A 24,449-nucleotide genomic window follows, 5' to 3' on the forward strand; every position below is an offset into this window, starting at 1 on the left:
AACTTATAAAGACGAAAAACAAGAAAAAAAGAATCAAAGAGGAGAAAAATCAGCATCAATTAATATTAATCATCAATAATCTGAGTAAATCCAAACTGCAGTTTATCAATGATTTCATGCATTAAGGGAACAAAGTGATCCAAACCTTCCTGCCCTGTGTGAAAAACTCATTTCCCCTCATATTCAATGATCAATGAACTGTGATGAAGCAGATTGTTGGAGAGCTGAGTTCAGTCTCACTGCCACACTCAGACCTGATCACTGCAGAGCTGCTGAATCAGGAAGACCCTTAAACACAAGCTGTGTGACAAAGTGAAGGAGCTCAAAGATGTCAGGAAGCAAAAAAGGAGCTTCCAAGACCAAGAAAGAAGCTGAAAGGAACCAATGCAGACAGAAATGAGCCTCTGACAGAGAAACATGCAGACACAACACCACAGCACCAATACTAAGGAGACAAAACCACATTCAATCAACATGGATCAAAGATCAAAGTTACAGGAGCAGCTGAAGGACAAAAAGCTGTGATCATTAAAGAGCTTTGAGCTTTGGAGAAATATCACACATGTCCACAATTATGAGAGCTTCATCAAAACCATCATTTCCATCAGGAAGCCACAACAGCCTACTATCCATATAACAATGGAACAATAATCACTTTGCTCTGTTTGCTCCAAATGAACTCTGTCCATCAATGAAGAGTGAAAATGAGGATTTGGGACTAAAAGTCTTTGAGTGCACTGATCACAGAGCCTGAAAATCATTTCTGTCCCAGGATCCAGAAAAATAGCTGTGAATCCTGTAATACTGAGCAGCTTCTCCACCATGGAGCAGCAGATCACATCAATCAGATCAATAGTAGGAGTCTCAGTGCAAACCAGTCCCAACGTTTGGACTGTTGTCCTGTCTCTCCTGCACTTTCCTGCTCTGGGTGTCACATGTTTAGTTACTCCTCGGCCTCCTTTAGCAGTAACGGTACTTGTAATAAATGTAGTCTGTTTGTAGCTCTGGAGGCCAGGCTTTCTGAATTGGAGACTCGGCTCCGCACCCTGGAAAATCCTACATCTAGCCAGGCCCCTGTAGCGGGTGCGGACCATGGTAGCTTAGCCGCCGTTAGCTCCCCCCCAGCAGATCCCGAGCAGCAGGGAAAACAGGCCAGCTGGGTGACGGTGAGGAGGAAGCGTAGTCCTAAGCAGAAGCCCCGGGTACACCACCAACCTGTTCACGTCTCTAACCGTTTTTCTCCACTCGGCGACACACCCGCCGAGGAACAAACTCTGGTTATTGGTGACTCTGTTTTGAGAAACGTGAAGCTACAGACACCAGCGACCATAGTCAAATGTCTTCCAGGGGCCAGAGCAGGCGACATTCATGGAAATTTGAAACTGCTGGCTAAGGCTAATCGTAGATTTGGTAAGATCGTTATTCACGTCGGCAGTAATGACACCCGGTTACGCCAATCGGAGGTCACTAAAATTAATATTGACTCGGTGTGTAACTTTGCAAAAACGATGTCGGACTCTGTAGTTTTCTCTGGGCCCCTCCCCAATCAGACCAGGAGCCACATGTTTAGCCGCATGTTCTCCTTGAATCGCTGGCTGTCTGAGTGGTGTCCAATAAATGACGTGGGCTTCATAGATAATTGGCAAAGTTTCTGGGGAAAACCTGGTCTTGTTAGGAGAGCCGGCATCCATCCCACTTTGGATGGAGCAGCTCTCATTTCTAGAAATCTGGCCAAATTTATTAACCCTCCTAAAAACTAACTACCCAGGGTTGAGACCAGGAAGCAGAGTTGCAGTCTTACACGCCTCTCTGCAGCTTCTCTCCTCCTGCCATCCCCCCAAAACCCCATCCCCATAGAGTCGGTGCCTGCTCCCAGACCACCAAAAGACAAAGCTAAAATCAGCAAAAAGCTATTTAAGCATAAAAATTCAAAAACAATAAATAATACAGCTTCATCAACTGCACCAAAGAATAAAACAATTAAATGTGGATTGTTAAACATTAGGTCTCTCTCTTCCAAGTCCCTATTAGTAAATGATTTAATAATTGATCAACGTATTGATTTATTCTGCCTTACAGAAACCTGGTTACAGCAGGATGAATATGTTAGTTTAAATGAATCAACACCCCCGAGTCACAGTAACTGTCAGAATGCTCGAAGCACAGGTCGAGGAGGAGGAGTAGCTGCAATCTTCAATTCCAGCTTATTAATTAATCAAAGACCCAGACAAAGTTTTCATTCTTTTGAAAGCCTGACTCTTAGTCTTGTCCATCCTAATTGGGAAAATCAAAAACCTGTTTTATTTGTTATTATCTATCGTCCACCTGGTCCTTACTCAAAGTTTCTGTCTGATTTCTCAGACTTTTTATCTGATTTAGTGCTCAGTTCAGATAAAATAATTATAGTGGGTGATTTTAACATCCATGTAGATGCTGAGAATGACAGCCTCAACACTGCATTTAATCTATTGTTAGATTCAACTGGCGTCTCTCAAAATGTAAAGGAGCCCACCCACCACTTTAATCATACTTTGGATCTTGTCCTAACATATGGCATAGAAACTGAAGACTTAACAGTATTCCCTGAAAGCCCCCTCCTGTCTGATCATTTCTTAGTAACATTTACATTTACTTTAATGGATTACACAGCAGTGGGGAATAAGTTTTATTACAGTAGAAGTCTTTCTGAAAGTGCTGTAACTAAGTTTAAGGATCTAATTCCTTCATTATTATGCTCTTCAGTGCCAACACAGTGCAGAGCAGCTACCTAAACTCTGCTCCCAGTGAGGTCGATTATCTCGTCAATAGTTTTACATCCTCACTGCGTATAACTTTGGATACTGTGGCTCCTCTGAAAAGGAAAGCTTCAAATCAGAAGTGCCTGAATCCGTGGTATAATTCACAAACGCACAGCTTAAAGCAGATAACCCGAAAGCTGGAGAGGGAATGGCGTCTCACTAAATTAGAAGATGCTCATTTAGCCTGGAAAAAGAGTTTGTTGCTCTATAAAAAAGCCCTCCGTAAAGCTAGGACATCTTACTACTCATCATTAATTGAAGAAAATAAGAACAACCACAGGTTTCTTTTCAGCACTGTAGCCAGGCTGACAAAGAGTCAGAGCTCTGTAGAGCCGAGTATTCCTTTCACGTTAACTAGTAGTGACTTCATGGATTTCTTTACAAATAAAATTTTAGACATTCGAGAAAAAATTATTCATAACCATCTCAAAGATTATTCTTCATGTTCGGCTGCTTTCAGCACTGCTGGTATTTGTTTAGACTCTTTTGCTCCAGTTGATCTTTCAGAGTTAACTTCAATAGTTACTTCCTCCAAACCAGCAACATGTTTGTTAGATCCCATTCCTACTAGACTGTTCAAAGAAGTCTTTCCAATTATTGATGCTTCAATCTTAAAAATGATCAATCAGTCTTTATTAGTTGGCTATGTACCACAGACCTTCAAGGTGGCTGTAATTAAACCTCTACTTAAAAAGCATCACTGACCCAGCTGTCTTAGCTAATTATAGGCCAATCTCCAACCTTCCTTTTCTCTCAAAGATTCTTGAAAGAGTAGTTGTAAAACAGCTAACTGATCATCTGCAGAGGAACGGTTTATTTGAAGAGTTTCAGTCAGGTTTCAGAATTCATCACAGTACAGAAACAGCATTAGTGAAGGTTATAAATGATCTTCTTAGAGCCTCTGACAGTGGACTCATCTCTGTTCTTGTCCTGTTGGACCTCAGTGCAGCTTTTGATACTGTTGACCATAACATTTTATTACAGAGATTAGAGCTTGCTATAGGTATTAAAGGTACTGCACTGCAGTAGTTTGAATCATATTTATCTCATAGACTCCAATTTGTTCATGTAAATGGGGAGTCTTCTTCACACACTAAGGTTATTTATGGAGTTCCACAGGGTTCTGTGCTAGGACCAATTTTATTTACATTATACATGCTTCCCTTAGGCAGTATTATTAGAAAGCATTGCATCAATTTTCATTGTTATGCAGATGATACTCAGCTTTACCTATCAATGAAGCCAGATGACACACATCAATTAGTTAAACTGCAGGAATGTCTTAAAGATATTAATGCCTGGATGACCTCTAATTTCCTGCTTCTAAATTCAGATAAAACTGAAATTCTTGTTCTCGGCCCCACAAATCTTAGAAACATGGTGTCTAACCAGATACTTACTCTGGATGGCATTACTTTGGCCTCCAGTAACACTGTGAGAAATCTTGGAGTCATTTTTGACCAGGATATGTCCTTCAATGCACATATTAAACAAATATGTAGCACCGCTTTTTTGCATTTGCACAATATTTCTAAAATTAGAAACATCCTTTCTCAGAGTGATGCTGAAAAGCTCATTCATGCATTTATTACTTCTAGGCTGGATTATTGTAATTCATTATTATCAGGCTGTCCTAAACGCTCCCTGAAAAGCCTTCAGCTGATCCAAAATGCTGCAGCTAGAGTACTGACAGGGACTAGAAAGAGAGAGCAGATTTCTCCCATATTGGCTTCTCTTCATTGGCTCCCTGTTAAATCTAGAATAGAATTTAAAATTCTTCTCCTCACATACAAGGTCTTGAATAATCAGGCACCATCTTATCTCAAAGACCTCATAGTACCATATCACCCCAACAGAGCACTTCGCTCTCAGACTGCTGGCTTACTTGTGGTTCCTAGGATACTTAAGAGTAGAATGGGAGGCAGAGCCTTCAGCTTTCAGGCCCCTCTTCTGTGGAACCAGCTTCCAGCTTGGATTCGGGAGACAGACACCCTCTCTATGTTTAAGATTAGGCTTAAAACTTTCCTTTATGATAAAGCTTATAGTTAGGGCTGGATCAGGTGACCCTGAACCCTCCCTTAGTTATGCTGCTATAGGCCTAGTCTGCTGGGGGGTTCACATAATGCACTGTTTCTCATTCACCTTATTTACTTTGTTTATACTCCACTCTGCATTTAATCATTAATTGATATTAATCTCTGGCTCTCTTCCACAGCATGTCTTTTCTCTCCCCTCAGCCCAACCGGTCGCGGCAGATGACTGCCCCTCCCTGAGCCTGGTTCTGCTGGAGGTTTCTTCCTGTTAAAAGGGAGTTTTTCCTTTCCACTGTCACCAAGTGCTGCTCATAGGGGGTCGTTTTGACTGTTGGGTTTTCTCTGTATTATTGTAGGGTCTTTACCCACAATACAAAGCGCCTTGAGGCGACAGTTTGTTGTGATTTGGCGCTATATAAATAAAATTGAATTGAATTGAATTGAATTGAATTGAATTGTGCACAAAGTTCTCAGAGTTTCACTGTGACTGCAGTTTCAGAGACTTGATTGATGGATATGAGATGTATGACAGACATGAACAAGGGGGGGGGGGGGGGGGCTGCCCTGTATATTGATAACAATGACCAAAGCAGGACGCTCAGTGAAATGTGAGGAGGATCTAATGGAGTGCAGAACGATTGAAATGGAAGGAGTCAAAGAAACGGCTGTATTTACAGGAACCCTGCAGCACGGATACAAATGTTTCCAGAGGAAATGCTCAACATGGATAATTTTGTTCAGAAGAAGAAAATGAATTTGATTTGTGCTGATCTGAAGACAGATTTATGAAATAGCTGATTTCATCCACACAGTGAGCAGCATCAGTCTCTGTCCCTCAGTGGAAACACATGGAAAGGAGTAAATCATGTTGCCAATAAAGAATTATTGGAATATCCAGATAATGATCAGGTCCAAACACACTGATCACTGAGAGAAAACAAAGTGTCAATGATTGTTTCTTGACGGTGGTCCTGGCTCGGCCAGAGAAATTGTAAAAACTGGACCTTTTCCTATGAGTCCAAATCCAAAGTGCAGCAAACTCAGTGTTTGTGAGGGGAAGACAGGAAGAGGAAATGACTGATGTAGTGACATCACTGAAGGGCAGTAAGTCACCTGACTGTGATGGCATTGGGATGGATTTAGTCCCAGACATCATTGACTGTATGATGAAAGCATTCAGCAACAATCTGTCATTAATGATGGTTTATTGTGTGGAAAGATTGAAACAGCTGCTCACAAACTACAGCCCATCTCTGCTCCCACAGCTCTCTGACAGACTACAAACAAGATCTGACAGCAGATTGTTGGACTGAGTCCAAACACAGTGTGCTCTATGAGCAGCAGCATGGAGATCACATACATGCTGATATGATCATATTGGAGTTCTGTTTCCAAGTGCTGCTTTAAGCCTCTGATTGAATGGAGCAGAAATCAGGTCCATTTAAAGGCTCCAATCAGACTGCAGTCTGTAAGAGCATTTAAAGCAGCAACAGAATGGTATAAAATGTTTAAAAAAGAATTAGGACCAATGTTATTAGCATCATTCAATGAAACTTTAAAAAAAGGAAGATTCCTCCCTCTTGGAGGGAAGCAATAATCATAGTCCTTCCCAAGAAGGGGAAGGATAAAGAATTCTGTCAAAATTATAGGCCAATATCAATATTAAATTGTGATTATAAGATATATATAGCCATTCTAGCTAAGAGACTTGAAACACTTATGACAGAATTAATTAATGAAGATCAATGCGGTTTTATTAAGGAGCGTCAAACACAAGATAATATAAGGAGGACTTCACACATAATTGAGGAAGTTACGAAAAGGGGAGAAAGTGCACTGCTGCTCAGCTTAGATGCAGAAAAAGCTTTCGATAGCGTCAGTTGGAAATTTTTATATCTTAGTTTAGAAAGATTCAGTTTCAATATGGACTCAGTAAACATAATTAGAACACTTTATCAAAACCCGATAGCAAGAATTAAAATAAATAAAATTGGACTATTCGCAGATGATGTTATGATTAGTCTAAAACAACCGGATGTCTGTCTTCCAAGACTTATTGAAAGACTGGACTCATTTCACCACTTATCAGGTTATAAACTTAATGTGACCAAAACACAGGTGCTACCCATAAATTATACCCCACCCCAATCCATTCAACAAGCATATAAATTCAAATGGAAAGCAAGAACCATAAAATATCTAGGTGTAAATATTAGTAGTGATTTAACACATCCATCCATCCATTCGCTTCTGCTTATCCTGTTAACTGTCGAGGGGGAGGGGGGGGGGGGGGGGGCTGCAGCCTATCCTAGCTGTCATAGAGCAAGAGGCAGGGTACACCCAAGGATAAAATTTACAACTCTCCAGATTCCCAAAGACAGAGGAGGGTTAGCTTTACCGAACCTCTTAGAATATTATTATGCGGCACAGATTCGACCCTTGGTGTACTGGTGTGATCCTGAATATACTGCAAGGTGGAAAGATATTGAATGGACAGGAGAGGGATACCATATTCAGAGTTTAATTGCTAACAGGGATATGTTTAGAAAATATAGGACCATGCTAGATCCGTTTACTATATTCACTTTAGAAATCTGGTTTAAGGTTGTTCGGAAATACGATTTGGAGACGGAAATGAAAATTCTGAACTGGCTGACCTGTGACTCTAAATTTAAACCAGGGGAAATGGATGGAAATTACAAACAATGGATAAACAAGGGGATTACAGCAATATGCACAATAATTGAACGGGGCAAAATTAAATGCTTTCAAAAACAGAAGAGGGAATTTGGACTGGAAGATTGTGACCAGTTCAGATACTACCAAGTTAGAGACTACTTTGAGAAGGATATAAAGCCAGATCTTCCCTGGGAGTTGAATCAAATTACAGTAACAATATGTAAGGCACATAGGAATAGTGTGGGGAAAGTGGTATCATCATTATATCAGGGTCTGCAGAAAAACAGAAAAACCTCAACACTGTATATAAGAGACAGATGGGCAAAAGAAAGCAAAATACAGATATCTGAGGAGGACTGGTACAATATTAGTGAAATTCAGAAAACCACCAACTCCAGGATGTGGAAGGAATTTTGTTGGAAAAACATTATTAGATTCTTTATCACTCCTAAATCAAAAAGCTAATGTTCAAGTACACAACAAATATGCTGGAGAGGGTGTGGGGCTCCGAATGCAGGTCATAGTCATATATTTTGGGAATGTAGTAAAATGGTTAATTATTGGAACGATGTGTGGATGGGCATTAGAACTATGTTGGGGTATGAGATACCAAAGACAAGTAAGATACTATACCCATGTAACCTGACAAAGGACACCATACAGCACGAGGAAACATATTTAGTAAAAATTCTGCTGGCTGCAGCCAAGAAGACTATCACCAGGAAGTGGCATAAAGATGATCCTCCCACCCGGAGGAACTGGTTGGACATAGTCGAGGAGATCCTCGGAATGGAACGTCTCACACACAGATTAAGACTCCAGTGGGCAAAATTCAATGGGAAATGCAAGAAATGGGACAAATACAAATCACAAAACAGAGACAACACTGGAACCTTCGAAATAGACGATATTTGAATATTATCTTTAAGACTATGTATCCCACCGGCACTGTATGGAGTTTTGTCTTTGTTGTGTTTTTTTTTTATATATATACACAATGAAAATAAAAACTTTGAGTTAGAAAAAAAAAAACTTTGTATTCCTGTAACAGCTGCTGTGGAAGAATTGTCCCTGATGCTCCATCAAACTACAAACTGATTCAGCATGAGGTGATGCACAGTGGGAGTTTTTAGATGACCTGAGATATTCGGTGTATCACGGTAACACAAAGCACAGGAAGAAGGAATAAATCTTGTTTGACTCAAACTTCCTTTCAGTTTCTTCCACCACATGTTGGTTCTTTAAAATCAGGACAGAATTAGCTCTCATTCATACATTATATCTGTTAAATACAACAGATATGGAACTAGATTATTATTGTGCAATCATGTGTACATATACACTTGTTCTCTTGAACTCTGTGTTACATTTACACAATAAGGCCTGATTTTAATGACTAGCAAATACAAAGTGAGAGGAAATGTGTGTGAGTGTGGTCACATTCACCAACATAAACATCAGAGGGCTTCAGGTTCAGGTGAGTTTATTTGCTCCTGCAGGTACATTTGGTTTGCATTCAGCAGCTCATCCATGTGAAAATGAAAACCTTTCCAAACATCCCAGAAACAGAATCAAACACAGTGAAGGAAAAAGAAGAACAAATCCACCCTACATGATGGAAGACAAACACTCGTTTGTTCATCCGGCTGCTGGGAAATAAAAATCTGTGTTTATGGTCTCAAAAATCAAACAGGTCCAAGGCGCTCTTCATCATCTTCATCAGTGTCAGTGTTCCAGCCTTCTTACTGACAGAGACATCAGCCACTGCCTGCCACACTAAAGCAAAGGCAGTAACAGACAAAGCATTAAACAGCATTAAGACAAGAGGACTGGGCCATGGCTGCTCTCATGGTCCTGGAGCTGACCAACAACAACAGATCATCTGCAAACTTTAAAAAGCTCCTGAGATGTTTCTGATGTGCTGCTGTTTTTACCTGTCAGCACTTCTTTGCTGCCTCACCCCCATTTCCTCAAGAGGCTTTGACTTCTGCAGGCCGCCCCTGGAAATAAGAACGACTTCTTTGTCTGATTAAATAAAGGTCACACTGACTCACTGCTCCATCTTGTGGTACAGATTGGTATTACACAGAAGTACAGCCTCAGTTCAGCTTCAGTTTACATCTTTTTTGGACATAAAGACACAGCAGCTGCTGTTTCACATCCTGGTGATGGTTTTAGTTCATGTTGGAAGGTTTTCAGAGCAGCTGGTGTGAAATCATTTAGAGTCCTGGGAGAACTGGATTTAGGAGCAGGGATTACCACAGCAGCTTTCCATCCACTCGCTGCATGCTGTGTCTGTGAAGACTTCCTGGAACTGAAATATGTGACTCAGCTGGTGGGAGAAATATTTGAGTGAATGACTGCAGATCCTGTTGATCCACGAGTCTCTTTTCCACATTCTTTAGGTCAGAGTTAAAATGCTGATCATGTTTAAGTTTACACCCATGACTAAAATCAAAAGCATTAAAAGGATTATAAAAAGATTCAAAGCTAACTCAGTGGGCAGATGTCTGAGACTTGGATTTCTACATCACTGAGTCATTCACAAAGATGCTGTGTTTGAATTGTAATACCTGCTCTGTACTTCCTAAATCTGTCCTCTTCCTGACAACACTTCCACATATTACTGCAATACAAAGAAAAGTAACACAAAAAGGAAACAAAGAAAAACCTACGCTAATATAAATCCACACTTGGAACAAACTAAACTGGATTAAAAACTAAAATTACAAAAAGAAAATTCAGAGTAATTAAAAACAAACTATAAATGGTAAATTGACTAGTTCTTATATGACGCTGTTCTACTCTAGCTGAGCAGTTAATGCACTTAAACAACATTTTGCATTTAGCCATTCACGCCCATTCATACAAGCACCTCCATCTGTAGCTAAGTGCTTTCTGTCCATTCACACACATTCATACTCCAATGATTGCTTCAGAGAGCAACTTGGACTTCAGTATCTTTGGCATGCAGCCTCTAGCAGCCAGGAATCCAACGGCCAACCTTCCAATTAGTGTATGACCTGCTTTACCTCCTGAGCTATGGGCCCCTCGATTTCCAATTATAACAACTCTAACTTTATTGTAGTGTTATAAATGGATATTAATGACCTGCTAATATTCATAACCACAGACAGGGTCACCTGTGAGAAATTATTTAGTTGAATAATTAAATTCTAATGAGACATGATGTCTGTAGTTATCGATGGCTGCTGCTTATTAAACAGAGTACTGCACTGACTCGACCAACCTTTAAGTACTTATTAAAGATAAAGTTTGGCTGCAGTATCAGTTGGATATAACAGACATTTCTATACTACAAGTACTACTACTGTTTCTAAAATGATTCAAATTTAACTGGAAAACCTGGGATAACATTTTAAAGGATTAATAAAATTCCTCAAACACAAATAAAAACCTTGATGTATATATCTGTACTTGCAGCTTCCTAAATGTCAGATTCAGGATTATTCACTGCAAATCCAGAAATCAGAGCTACTTCATCAGATCCAAGTGTGACATTAACTGACACTGTTTACAGGAGATTCCATCGGAATTCAGTGGATCTGGATCTCAAGGTTTTCAAGTTTGACTGTGCAACCAGAAGAGGATCTTTGTGTGTCTGCAGATTCATTGTGATCCAATGATGGGAATGATTTCAGCCCTGCATGATCACGCTGATGTTTGGACAGAGCAGATAATGAAGAGAATGTTTTTGCACATTGGTAACAGTGAAACAGTTCTTTGCTTCGTGGGATCGTTTGTGGTAGGAGTATAAAATGAGATTCTTGAAGCTCTTGTCACACTGGTCACAGCTGTAGCTCCTTTCAATGTGTGAACGTTCATGAACGTTACGATAACTTGAACTTGAGAAGCTTTTCTCGCAGTGTCTGCACTTGTATGGTTTCTCTCCTGTGTGGACTCGTTTATGTACTTTAAGGCGGTCTGCATGGAAGAAGGATGACCCACACTGGTCACAGACGTGCTTTTTAACCCCACTGTGGATGAGTTCATGTTGTTTTAATCCAGCTGCTGTGATGAAGCTTTTCCCACATTCTTTGCAGTAGTTCAGGTTGTGTCCAGTGTGTCTACGTTGATGTGTTTTTAAGTTGTGTTGATGATTGAAGGTTTTTCCACAAAGGTCACAGCGAAACGCTTTCCCACCACCACAGCGACGACAGGACTGAGAACTGGATCCATCTGTGTGGCTCTGCTTCTACACAAAGACACAAAGACAGAATAAGTCAGAGAATCCTTCAACATTTTTATCCTGTACGTCACCTGAAATAAAGAGCATCTCTGCCAACGTCCAATTACATTTTACTGTTTACATTAGAACACTCAGCTTACTGGGATACAATAACTACAATACTACCACCATAATACTACAACAATACTCATTTAATACTATAATAACGTTAATATCATACTGAAGTACTACCACTGCAATAATACCACCATAATAATATTACTGTCTTAATGAACTGCCACCAACATAGTGCCACAATATTAATGTCACACTATATTAATACTAATGTATCCACCCATGGAATAATACTAATGCAGTACTAAAATACTGTAGTACTGCATTACCACTGCTGTAAATGTGCAAGTGTGTAAGTGTAATACTATCATGCTTATACGCTGCGCAAAAACATAAAGGGAACACTCAAATAACACATCCTAGATCTGAATGAATGAAGTTGAATGTGCTGACAACAAAATCACACAAAAATCATCAGTGGAAATCAAATTTATTAACCAATGGAGGCCTGGATTTGGAGTCACACACAAAATTAAAGTGGACAAATACACTACAGGCTGATCCAACTTTGATGTAATGTCCTTAAAACAAGTCAAAATGAGGCTCAGTATTGTGTGTGGCCTCCACATGCCTGTAGGACCTCCCTACAACGCCTGGGCATGCTCCTGATGAGGTGGCGGATGGTCTCCTGAGGGATCTCCTCCCAGACCTGGACTAAAGCATCCACCAACTCCTGGACAGTCTGTGGTGCAACGTGACGTTGGTGGATGGAGCGAGACATGATGTCCCAGATGTGCTCAATCGGATTCAGGTCTGGGGAACGGGCGGGTCAGTCCATAGCTTCAATGCCATTCCAACACCTGGATACGTTTATTTGTGAACCGTTCCATTGTAGATTTGGCTTCATGTTTTGGATCATTGTCTTGTTGGAAGATAAATCTCCGTCCCAGTCTCAGGTCTCTTGCAGACTCCAACAGGTTTTCTTCCAGAATGGTCCTGTATTTGGCCCCATCCATCTTCCCATCAATTTTGACCATCTTCCTGTCCCTGCTGACGAAAAGCAGGCCCAAGCCATGATACTGCCACCACCATGTTTGACAGTGGGGATGGTGTGTTCAGGGTGATGAGCTGTGTTGCTTTTCCGCCAAACATATCGTTTTGCAATGTGGCCAAACAGTTGGATTTTGGCTTCATCTGACCAGAGCACCTTCTTCCACATGCTTGGTGTGTCTCCCAGGTGGCTTGTGGCAAACCTTAAACAAGACTTTTTATGGATATCTTTGAGAAATGGCTTTCTTCTTGCCACTCTTTCATAAAGGCCAGATTTGTGCAGTGTACGACTGATTGTTGTCCTATGGACAGACTCTCCCACCTCAGCTGGAGATCGCTGCAGTTCATCCAGAGTGATCAAGGGCCTCTTGGCTGCATCTCTGATCAGTCTTCTCCTTGTTTGAGATGAAAGTTTAGAGGGACGGCCGGGTCTTGGTAGATTTGCAATACTCCTTCCATTTCAATATGATTGCTTGCACAGTGCTCCTTGAGATGTTTAAAGCTTAGGAAATCTTTTTGTATCCAAATCCGGCTTTGAACGTCTCCACAACAGTATTTTGGACCTGCCTGGTGTGTTCCTTGGTCTTCATAAAGCTCTCTGTGCTTTGAACAGAACCCTGAGACTATCACAGAGCAGGTGCATTTATACGGAGACTTGATTACACACAGGTGGATTCTGTTTATCATCATCAGTCATTTGAGACAACATTGGATCATTCAGAGACCCTCACTGAACTTCTGGAGTCAGTTTGCTGCACTGAAAGTAAAGGGGCCGAATAATATTGCACGCCCCACTTTTCAGTTTTTTTATTTGTTAAAAAAGTTTGACACATCCAATAAATTTCATTCCACTTCACGACTGTGTCCCACTTGTTGTTGATTCTTCACACAAAATTAAAATTTTATATCTTTATGTTTGAAGCCTGAAATGTAGCAAAAGGTTGAAAAGTTGAAGGGGACCGAATACTTTCACAAGGCTCTGTATATTTTAGGGTCCAAACCAAACTACTGCAGCATCTGTGTGCAGCACAGAGGGAAACACAGACAGTGATTAGACGACAAGTACGCACTTTGTGTCCTTTTATCTGTGATATGAACTGATACAAAGCAGCAAGTTCAGCCTTAGAGCCCAACCTAATTCACAGCTGTGAACATCGCTTCGCTTTTCTCATGTAATACACATGTAATATGGTAGAAAAGACCAGCGGGGCCGGAGTTGAACCCGTTTTTCGGCCGAGCACCGAGTGCTTCTGCGATAGAAAACTCGCCTAACGGTTCAAATAAAGGCACTGGCTCCAGAACCCTGTTGGTGGGAAAGAGGCTTGTGTGTGTGTGCGCCTTGCAAAGAAAGAAAACTGGAGTTGGTGTGTGAGAATGACAGTCATTGTGTGTGCCTGTGTGTGTGTGTGGCTCAGAGAGAGAGACAGAGAGAAAGAGAAAGAGAAAAAGGAAAAAAATATTGCAATGTTTAGCAACTGGAGTGTGTGTGCGTGTGCGCGTCTTAATCTAAGTTTGCTTGTGTGTCAGAGAGAGACAGAATTTGTGTGCTGTAAGTTGCTGTTTTTTTGCTTTGTTTTGTTTGTTATGGATGGTAGAGTAGGGAGTGAGGGTCGAGCGCTCACAGGTGAAGTGTAAGATCCTGGACCCATGACCTCTGTGTAAAGTCTGAGCCCAGGAGGAGGGTCATCAACAGGAGACCTCTTCGACGTGGGGAGCGGTAGGCCTTAAGCACGCTCAGTCACAGGTCTCAGTGAAGAACTAAAACACATTAGTTTTACAAATCTTCCTGCTCTTGACGGAGACAGACACATTTTTCTCTCTCTCCTGCCCTCCCCTTCTACCCTACTTGCTGAAAAGGGCCTCTCTTACACATCAATCGAATAAGAAACAACATGGATGTGGAAAAATGGGCCCTCAACATCATGGATCATATTTTCTCCACTATGAGATTGGGGAAAGGGAAGCCCGTATGTCCTAGTTGAACAGACCCGGTTGGACACGTCCTGGATTCGTGGGGCATGTGAAGACCTCTGTGTCTCTCAGTGCTGTGGGTCGAGGACGTGGAAGACGTATACATATTTGGCTTTTTGGTAATGGGATCTCTTCTGTCTGGGCTTGGAGGATACCTGATTTACCGGGAATTTAAGAAAATCTGGGCAGCAGTTCGGCATCTGCCAAGTCAGCAGAACAAGACGGATGGGCTATGCAGAGCTGTTCAGACTCAGACTCAGAGCCTGTTGGACCTGAGCCGCAAGCTGGATACGTAGTCCAGCTGCGAACATGATCGCAGGTGAAAGGGATAAGATCTGGAGATAAAGTTCGGTTCTGCATAGCGAAGAAGACGTAACTGCAATTTGGACCATTGGATTTTAGTGAATGGGTTACCCAATGAGACTGAAGGCTTTTGAAAAAATAAGTTCCACCACACCCCACAAACACAAAGGAACCCAAAGCCCACCACAAAGCGAATATCACGAATATCAATAAAAATTGCTCTTAGCCATTGTGTAACTGCCATGAAAGCCCATCAAGACACACATATTTACAGCTGAACGGCATATAATACGAGCACAAGCTGGGAATAAAAACTTAGACTTACTATGAAACGCCTTCTGAGTAACAGCTGTTCGTTCGTGTGCATTCTGCAGCGGTAAAACCGGTCGATTCAGTGACAAAGTCCTCTAATAAATAATAATCCACTCTCGTGAGTCACTTTGTCACTTCGTTGAAGAAATATAGCTTGTTTTAAGATATTTATACAATCTGTTAGTGAGGAAAAAGTACTGTAAACATGTGAGTGACATAATACGCACTCATTGTGCAGCAACTTTGTGGATTCATCTGAAAACACACCCCAAGATGCCATATATCTATGTGTCAGGTTTTAGATTTTGGGTCAGAGCTGACCAATCAGAACGATTGGAGAGCAATTTGGGGCATGTCCAGAGAAGTCACATGATGCTGTCTGATTATTATTGGCTCTGGAAAACTAATTTCATAACATGATTGGCCAAATGAGGTGTCAATCCAATAGACTGATTTTTTTTACTCCAGAATTGATTCAGACTGGGTTTAACTAATCAAGAGGTCTGTAATATGAATACACTGTATAATAGATCTTTCAAACATACACTTCTGCTGTTAAATATGTGTCTCGGCAAATTGTAGTCTGTAGATTTTAAGTTAATAATTTTTGAGTCAGGGTGTTATATTTAGTGGGTAAAATTAATACATCAAATTAATAAAATTATGTTGAATAGTTAGACCTGATCAGACCACAGGTTCTATTCAAATTTAAATATTGACCTCAAAGGTCTGCACTTCAAGACTCAACTTTTCAAATTATAGATATTAAGGAAAATCAGAACTTTAAAACAACTGGACTAGTTTTTCATGGATACCAGTAACTGCCCCCTGGTGTGCCATTATAAGGAGAATGTGTTTTTACCAGGAGGAACATGTCTGAAGGTCTGTCCTATAGGTGTAGGAACATGCCAGTCTGAGAGGCCAGAAATAACGGAACCTGGTTTAAGGAAACAGGAGGCTTGAAGGCCCGATGTTTGGGACACACAGACTGTATCCTCAGTTCTCCAGGAGAATGGAATGGTATATGACCACTAGTCCAGGTTGTTACATCAATAAAACAATCAGCCCAAAAGGGTCCTTTTATGCCTTAATAGTTGTTAGTAACAAATTCAAGGGATAGCAGCAGAGTTGTGTCACTGTATGCCTTTTGGGCCAAAAGTAAACAAAACTTAGATTTAATATTATAACTAACCCAATCAGGAATGTTGATTAACTTTACAGAGACTAATTGGAAAACTTAGTGATAGAACTGAACATCATTAACAGCAGAACAAAATAACATAGATGTTACTTGTGCTGTTTACTCAGTGAAAATAAAATTTAACCACAGCAGTTCAATTCTCCAAAGCATTGTCAAAAACCAGCAGAGAACTCAGAAATAAATAAATAAATCCTGTATCTTTAATGATGGGGAAATGTTTTGGGAAATCAGATGGACAAATTCTAATTTCTCTCTTTTAGTCTCTATTGCAGTTACTGTAATGAAGACTAGATGACTAATCCCTAGGAAAAGACAAAAAGAAAAAGGGTCTGAACCTGTAATGACAGGATCAATTATCTAGTAAATAAATACTAACTGATGAAAGTGTGATAATAAATATTTGTGTCATGTGATGTGGTTTAAACAGACATATTCTGAGTTATGTTTGCAGAATGATCATGGTCTTGTGTCTTGTGCTTTAGTGCAGAGGTCCCCAACCCCCGGGCCGTGGACCGGTACCGGGCCGTGGGACATTTGGTACCGGGCCGCACATAAAGAATAAATAACTTAAATTATTTCCGTTTTACTTATTATCTGCGCCTAAACTATATTTTATTTTGAAAAATGGGCGGATTCGCTCCGTTACTTCCCTCCATGACTTCCTCTTGACGTGTCAAGACGTTTCTGCTCACATGATACGTCACCGCTAAAATTAAACCCAGAAGCTTCAGGCCTGTCTAACGAAATCGGTTGGTTGACCTACATAACGCTTCTTTAAATTTTTGAGTGCTCAACAAGAGTAGAAAAGCGCTATGTAAGAACTAGTCCATTTACCATTTTTATTTATCAACACCGGGGATAGCAGTGAGGTAGACCCAGCCATCAAACTGACTCTCCAGCGCTTGACACCGCGGCTCTGCAGCCACGCTCCATGTGAAATCGGCCGAACCCAGTCAAACCAGAAGCCAGCAAAAATGAGTATCAGAGAAACAAGCTCAGGGGGCTTACACTGATTCAGTGTTATGGTGAGTTGTATTTTTCATGCGCTTTATACAGTAAAAATCACCTAAGTCGAAGTCGCACAAATCGGGTTTTCGCTCTAGTTGGATGGCATCTGCAGGTCCTGATTTTTCCTAACATTAATTCCAATAAAATCATCACATAAATCCGTCGGATATTCACCTACCTCGGATGAAAAATCTGGTCCCATTGTAATAAATTTCCAGTTAAATGTGATCGCATAAACTGGATGAGTTTAGCGCTAAAACCCTCCTCAGCTCCTGTCCGCCCACTTCCATGCATCGGCTCGTTCATGCACAACTACACACACACTAATAACGCCTGGAAATTGTTTTAGTGTTTATATCAGTTCATTTCACCGGGGACAATCGTGGCAAGTGTAAGCTACAAACTTGCACTTACGAGTAAAATTTCAGATTATAAAATTTGCAGAAGCAAATTCATAGATGAAGCAGAAGCCATTGCAGCGAAATTCGATAATAGACCCCAAACTGGGCCATTCGAATCCGACTGAGGTGATTTCCACTGTATTTGTTTTTGCGGTGTATCTTATTTTGAAGGCATGTTTTACCATGGCTCTAACAGCTGACCAGGGAGCGCTGTGGGCAGAGAGCCTGTTATTCATGTTGAGGCGGGATGTTACGAGAACGCTGCTGATAGAGCTGCATACGAATACAAAGTCGATTCACGTTTTTTATTATTATACGTAGAAAATATCACACTTGGTTATGGTCGTATCATTTATTTTGACGTATTTTTTCGCCACACCTTAAAAGCCGGTCCGTGGAAATATTTTCTAACACTAAACCGGTCCGCGGCTCAAAAAAGGTTGGGGACCACTGCTTTAGTGCACTTGCTTGGCATTTTGGTTTGATTGGTTTCAATTTATAGAAAATGAGGGTGACTTTGGGAAATGAGAGCGCTTATAATAATTATGTCTTAGAGTGCTTTTCATATGTTTTTCCATTCTTTACTGAAAAAAGAGAGCTGCTGTCTCTGTCTCTGCTGAAACAAATCTAAAAACATGTTTTTAGATTTTAATCAATAGGTTAATAACCATAGGGGTATTAAATTGGTTTCACACCTCAAGGGTGTGAAAAAGGAGGGAGTTGTTAGGGATTATTTTTACTTAATTAATAAAATGACAAATGTTTAAAAGTAAACTCCAGTAAATTAATGAACATGGGATCAACCAAATAATAAACAATTAAATAATACATTAGAGAACAACAGATTAGAAAGTGCTAGACTAACTTCTCTGTCTCAGTGCATCTTATCTTGGAGGATTCAGCCACTGTACGTACAATTAAACATCACCAACGTCACGATGTTTTGTTATTAATCTGGACAAGATTGCTCTGTATGACAAATTAAAACATCAGGAAGAAGATGTGCTTTATGGCTTCATCGCATCGAATCTGGGTCATGAAAAACCAGCTTGAACAAGACAGAGTGACAAAGGCCAAGTCATAGTGCCCACAATTTATTTAGGTTTAGATAAGAGGCAGTATAAAGATGTTCTGGTTAGACAGGAACATGGGCTCAGGGAGGGAGAGGTCACATTCACAGAGCCCTGTCTCTCCTCTGAGTCCCACATGTGCATTTGTGATTTCTTCTGATTCTTTAATATATTAAATGTCTTGCTTTTTTAATTAAAGTGTTTCAGGTGTCCTTCAAAAACAAGCCTATTACCTGTCACAGGCCAAAATTACAAGATCAAAATAAAAATACATACCTCACAGGAACTGCACTTGTAGAGTTTCTTTCTGCTGTGGATCTTTTGGTGTTCTTTCAGGTACTGTTGCGATTTATAAGTCTTATTACACAGGTCACACTGATAAGGTCTCTCCTCAGTGTGGGTAACCATGTGGTGTTCTAGGTGCCATTTTGTTCCAAACTTTTTGCCACACCGATCACACCAGTACGCATCTTGTCCAGTGTGAATGCGGAGGTGTGCATTTCTCTTACTTATGTTGCTGAAGGTTTTTCCACAAAAGTCACAGCTGTGTGCCTTAATTCCAGAGTGGGTAATTTGATGACTCTTTAAGGCTTTACTGTGGACAAAAGCTTTGCCACACTGATCACAGAGGTACGGTTTCTCTCCACTGTGGATGAGTTGGTGTGTTTTTAAGTGTCCAGCCTCGGTAAAAGACTTTCCACACACGTCACAGCTGAACGGTCTCTCTCCAGTGTGGATGAATTTATGATTTTTCAATGTACATTTATTAGCAAAATTCTTCCCACACAGATCACAGAAGTATTTTTTTTCTCTCTTCCTTCTGTGAGGTTTGCCAGCCTCCTGAGAGCACTCAATTCTCTGTCCATGTTGGTCCTGCAGTGACAGAGATACAAACAGAGGCAGTGAGTGAAATGCAGTCGCTAGTGCTAATGGCAGCGCCTGCTAGCAAATCGTGGTTATACTGATCTGTTCTGGTAGCTAACAGCTGAAGTAGAGAAAAAATAACAGCTGAAATTTTCAGCACAGTGAGCACAACACACACACACACACACACACACACACACACACACACACAGACACACACACACACACACACACACACACACACACACACACACACACACACACACACACACGGCAGAGAGCAGTGGAGGTGTGGAAAAAGTGTCCGTAATGATCTACTCAGTGTTAAACGGTCATTTTTTCCAAATGAAGGAAATCGTTCGCAGTGACGAAACACTTTACTGCTGCTAATGTGGGTGAAACACTCCACTTACTCAGAGACACTCGAGCTGCAGAGTTTAAACGATATATCAAAGCAACAAATTTGTGCTGATGATTTTTTTAGAATTGAATTACCTGAGTTACTTGAGGAATCGTTGCGGCCCAAGGAATCGTTGCGGCCCAAGGAATCGTTGCGGCCCAAGGAATCGTTGCGGCCCAAATTACAACCACCTATTGGTGATAATAGCACATGCAACCATGTACAGGGAAAAAAAAAAAAAAACATTAATTTTTGTAAAATAATTTCAAAGCATTAATTGGACATCCTGGTTATAAAGAATCACATCAGTCCAGCTTTAAAATGTTAAAGGATGGGACAACACTGATGATGAATGAAAACCATCCTGAAATCTTGTTTTCAGACACTTTCTAACAGACACATCCTGGACAAAGATGCTGCGTTTGCAATAGTCTATTAGTCCCTATTCGCCATGGCCAGAACAACTCGCCACAGTCTTGTTGTGTTTTCATTACAATTGCCACCTCAGTGTGGGTGGAGTGGAAATAGCAACGCGGGCAGTAGTCTATTGACGTAATTTGTGTGCAACTCAAACACAATAATGGATGAGCTAGAGGCAAACTAAGGGTGGCTAATGCCAGTTTACTACCAACACCATGCATTAGTATAATGTTTTAATGGATGAAGGTTATCACTGTAAAGTATTCAAATATGTACCGTATTTTCCGGAGTATAAGTCGCACTTTTTTTCATAGTTTGGCTGGGGGTGCGACCTATACTCCGGAGCGACGTATATGTGACATTTATAACACATGAACCAAAATACTCCAGCCACTTGACATCTCCGTGAACTGCAGCTTTAAGGCAGTCTTGCGTAACCTGTGGGCGCAGTGGATGATGGATGGAGAGCACAGCTTAACGGCAACTGGGAGAATGCGCCACCCAACTTTCCTGGAAGTCATTGGATGGATCAAGAAAACATGGGCTTCAGTGACAAACCATCCTGTTGGGATTCAGAAAGGCTGGAATAATTGGAACTGCAGCTGACGACGAGTCTGACTAACGTAACACAGAAGAGGAAGCGGCGCTTCGTCTACGGAGTGTACGGAATTGTTTAGAAGTGACACCGAGGATGAAGAATTCAATGGGTTGATGGTTTGGTTAACTTGTTAGTATGTTCTTTATGCTATGGTTATCTGAATAACTTAACCCCTTAACTGGCAGCAAATAAAATCACCTGAAACAACTACATAACACCCTCTGGTTATTATTGGCTCTGAACAACCCATTTCATAGCCTATTAACTGGCTGCGTCTGGTCCGCGGGCCGAATGAAGTGCATTTATATGGCAGGCTAGACCCGCCCATTTTGACTGACACCTCATTCGGCCAATCATGTTAAGAAATGGGTTTCCCAGAGCCAATAATACTCAGAGGGCGTCACGTAGCTTTGTCAGGTGATTTGGTGCAGCCAGTTACATGATTGGCCGAATGACGTGTCAATAAAAATGGGAGGGTCTAGCCTGCCATATAAAAGGGACTACAAACGGCCCGTCACCGGGCCCTTGCCAGTTAAGGGGTTAATGTTACGTTAACATACCGAACACGTGTTCGTTGTGCGTCATGTAGCTGAATGTGCTACGTTAGCATAACGTAGGCGTAACCGTGTTCGTCCTGTTCTTTAATCCATTATTTTAAATTGTCGTTCAAGATGGCATTTCTGCTCTGGGTCTCGGATTCTATCAACACCCCCCCCAAAAAAGTGCGACTTATAGTCCAGTGCGACCTATATATGTTTTTTTCTTCTTTATTATGCATTTTTTGGCTGGTGCGACCTATACTCTGGAGCGACGTATAGTCCGAAAAATACGGTATGCTGTGTGTGCCTTTCAGATGGATCTCTTATTGCAAAACTACCACTGCGAATCGTTGGTCTGGACATTGACCCGAGCCTCCCAATGGTTTGCCTCCATTTTCTTGCCATCAGTTTTAAAAATGGTGCGGTTGATTCTAGTGAAGGAGTCGCTCTCATGACTCAGCTACTGATGACTCTCTTTAGCCAATCGTGGCATGTTGTTCTTCGATGTCACATTTTTGGATCGCGTCAGATTGCTTGGAACCCCAGCTGAGTGAGTACTAAAAAAGTACCTGGTAACTGGTACCAGGTACTAATGGAAATGCCGCACAAGATTCCTCATAGCACTACTGCAGGCCACATGAATGCCATCAAAGGACAGCCAACACACACTTTTCCAAGCCCTGTATGCATATGTTTTATAGCAGATAAAGCAAATATCAGCACCAGATGATTTATATTATGTCCTGATTCTACAGAGTGATGAACTGCGGAAGCTGCAGGAGGAGAGACAAGTTTACACGAGAGTTGCATTCCATGTATGTTTTCTTCAGAAGCTGTACAGTCGTATTTGTTATTTGTCTACCTACATCATTGCACTTCTGTGTGGAGAACACTGTGCCAACCAAGAAGCTACAGTGCTTCTCCAACAATAAACCGTGGGTGAAAAGGATGTGAAATACAAGATCATGAGAGGCAAAGAAAGCTTCAGGTGGAAAATGGAGGAACAGCTCCAACATAAAGTCTGAGAAGTCTGGAGAAACATGAAAAAAATCTCTGGCCACTTTGAGGACAATGGAGGAGCCACAGTGTCTGCTGACCGGGGGTGGGCTAATGACCTGAATCTGTTTTTCAATAGATTTGACTCTGAGCCGTTGACCACCTCCCCCACCCCTCAGCTCTCATCTACCCCCCTCCATATGCGGTCCCCCCTCTCTCCTGGTGCAGGGCTATCATTGCCTGTACTCTCCTCACCCCCACCTACAACAGAGCCTGCTGAGGAGACTGAGGTCCTTTGGTGTCTGCAGGACTCTGTTAAAGACCTTTTATGACACAGTGGGAGCATCTGCCCTTTTCTACGCAGTGGCCTGCTGGGGGGGGTGCACCGAAAGGGACAGGAGCAGGATCGACAAACTGGTGCGGAGATCTAGCTCTGTGCTGGGATGTCCTCTGGAGTCTGTGATGGTGGTGGGTGAGAGGAGGATGTTAGCAAAGCTGACCTCCATCATGGACCCCCCCCCATCACCCTCTGCATGAGAGCGTGGGTGAGCTGAGCAGCTCCTTCAGTCAGAGACTGAAACATCCTCGCTGCAGGAAGGAGCGCTTTCACAGTCATTCATCCCAACAGCAGTTAGACCAGGGGTGGGCAACTCCAGGCCTCGAGGGCTGGTGCCCTGCATGTTTTAGATGTGTTCCTGAGCCAACACACCTGAATCACATGTAGAAGTCATTAGCAGGACCCTGGAGAACCTGACTGCATACTGAGGAGGTAATTCAGCCATTTGATTCAGGTGTGTTGGATCAGGGACACATCTAAAACCTGCAGGACACTGGCCCTCGAGGCCTGGGATTGCCCACCCCTGAGTTAGACTGTATAACACATCATGATGTCTTGAGTCACTTGGACACTTTACCTCCTCTGCATCACTTTATCCTTACAGTCCAGATACATTGTATTTATTACACTCTCATCCATATAATGCATACCGTGTATGCTGTGTACCTTACCGGCTACAAATGTATATAATGTTTTGATGTGTGTGTTTATGTGTATATATGTATATGTGTATCAATATTGATATATATTTTATGCACAGTGTTTTCTATTTTATTTCATTTCTTTTATTCATCCTTTAATTTTTCTCTGTACTGAGCTGCTGTAATATGTAAATTTCAGTGTTGTGGGATCATTAAAGTTTTATCTTATCTTAAAAGTGCTATGAAAACATGAAATGTGTAATTATAACAGTAAAGAAAATGACATCATAGATCAAATAGTGTTCAAATAAAATGATGTATTGTGTGATAAACTGTGGGTTTGATCTGAATCTTGATTATTAATGTCTTTGTTTCAGTGTCCTGTTAAAATGTGACCTTCTTATTTGGACTTGTTGTAACTTCAGTGCTAACTGGGACATAATAAACCAAACCAACAGCAGCTGATGAAGTCACACAGTTTCAATAATAGTGTAACACTGAGATTTTTCTCACCTGTTGTGTTGAACTCATTGTTTCCTCTGTAGAGGCTGAAAATGTTCCTCT

At 41.3% G+C, this 24,449-nt stretch overlaps 1 protein-coding gene across 1 annotated transcript; it reads right to left on the reverse strand.

The window, feature by feature from the left end:
* Nucleotides 1–8,976: 8,976 nt before the first annotated feature.
* LOC115791447 (zinc finger protein 726-like) lies at nucleotides 8,977–24,416 on the reverse strand. The gene is made up of 4 exons (XM_030745538.1): nucleotides 24,399–24,416; nucleotides 20,450–20,545; nucleotides 19,367–19,963; nucleotides 8,977–11,726 (listed from the first exon to the last, which is right to left on the reverse strand). Exons 1-4 carry the CDS (start codon nucleotides 24,414–24,416, stop codon nucleotides 11,169–11,171), a joined length of 1,269 nt encoding a protein of 422 aa, XP_030601398.1. The 3' UTR covers nucleotides 8,977–11,168.
* Nucleotides 24,417–24,449: the final 33 nt, after the last annotated feature.

This window comes from Archocentrus centrarchus, chromosome 2 (genome assembly GCF_007364275.1).
Source record: "Archocentrus centrarchus isolate MPI-CPG fArcCen1 chromosome 2, fArcCen1, whole genome shotgun sequence".
NCBI classification, from domain to species: Eukaryota; Metazoa; Chordata; class Actinopteri; order Cichliformes; family Cichlidae; genus Archocentrus; species Archocentrus centrarchus.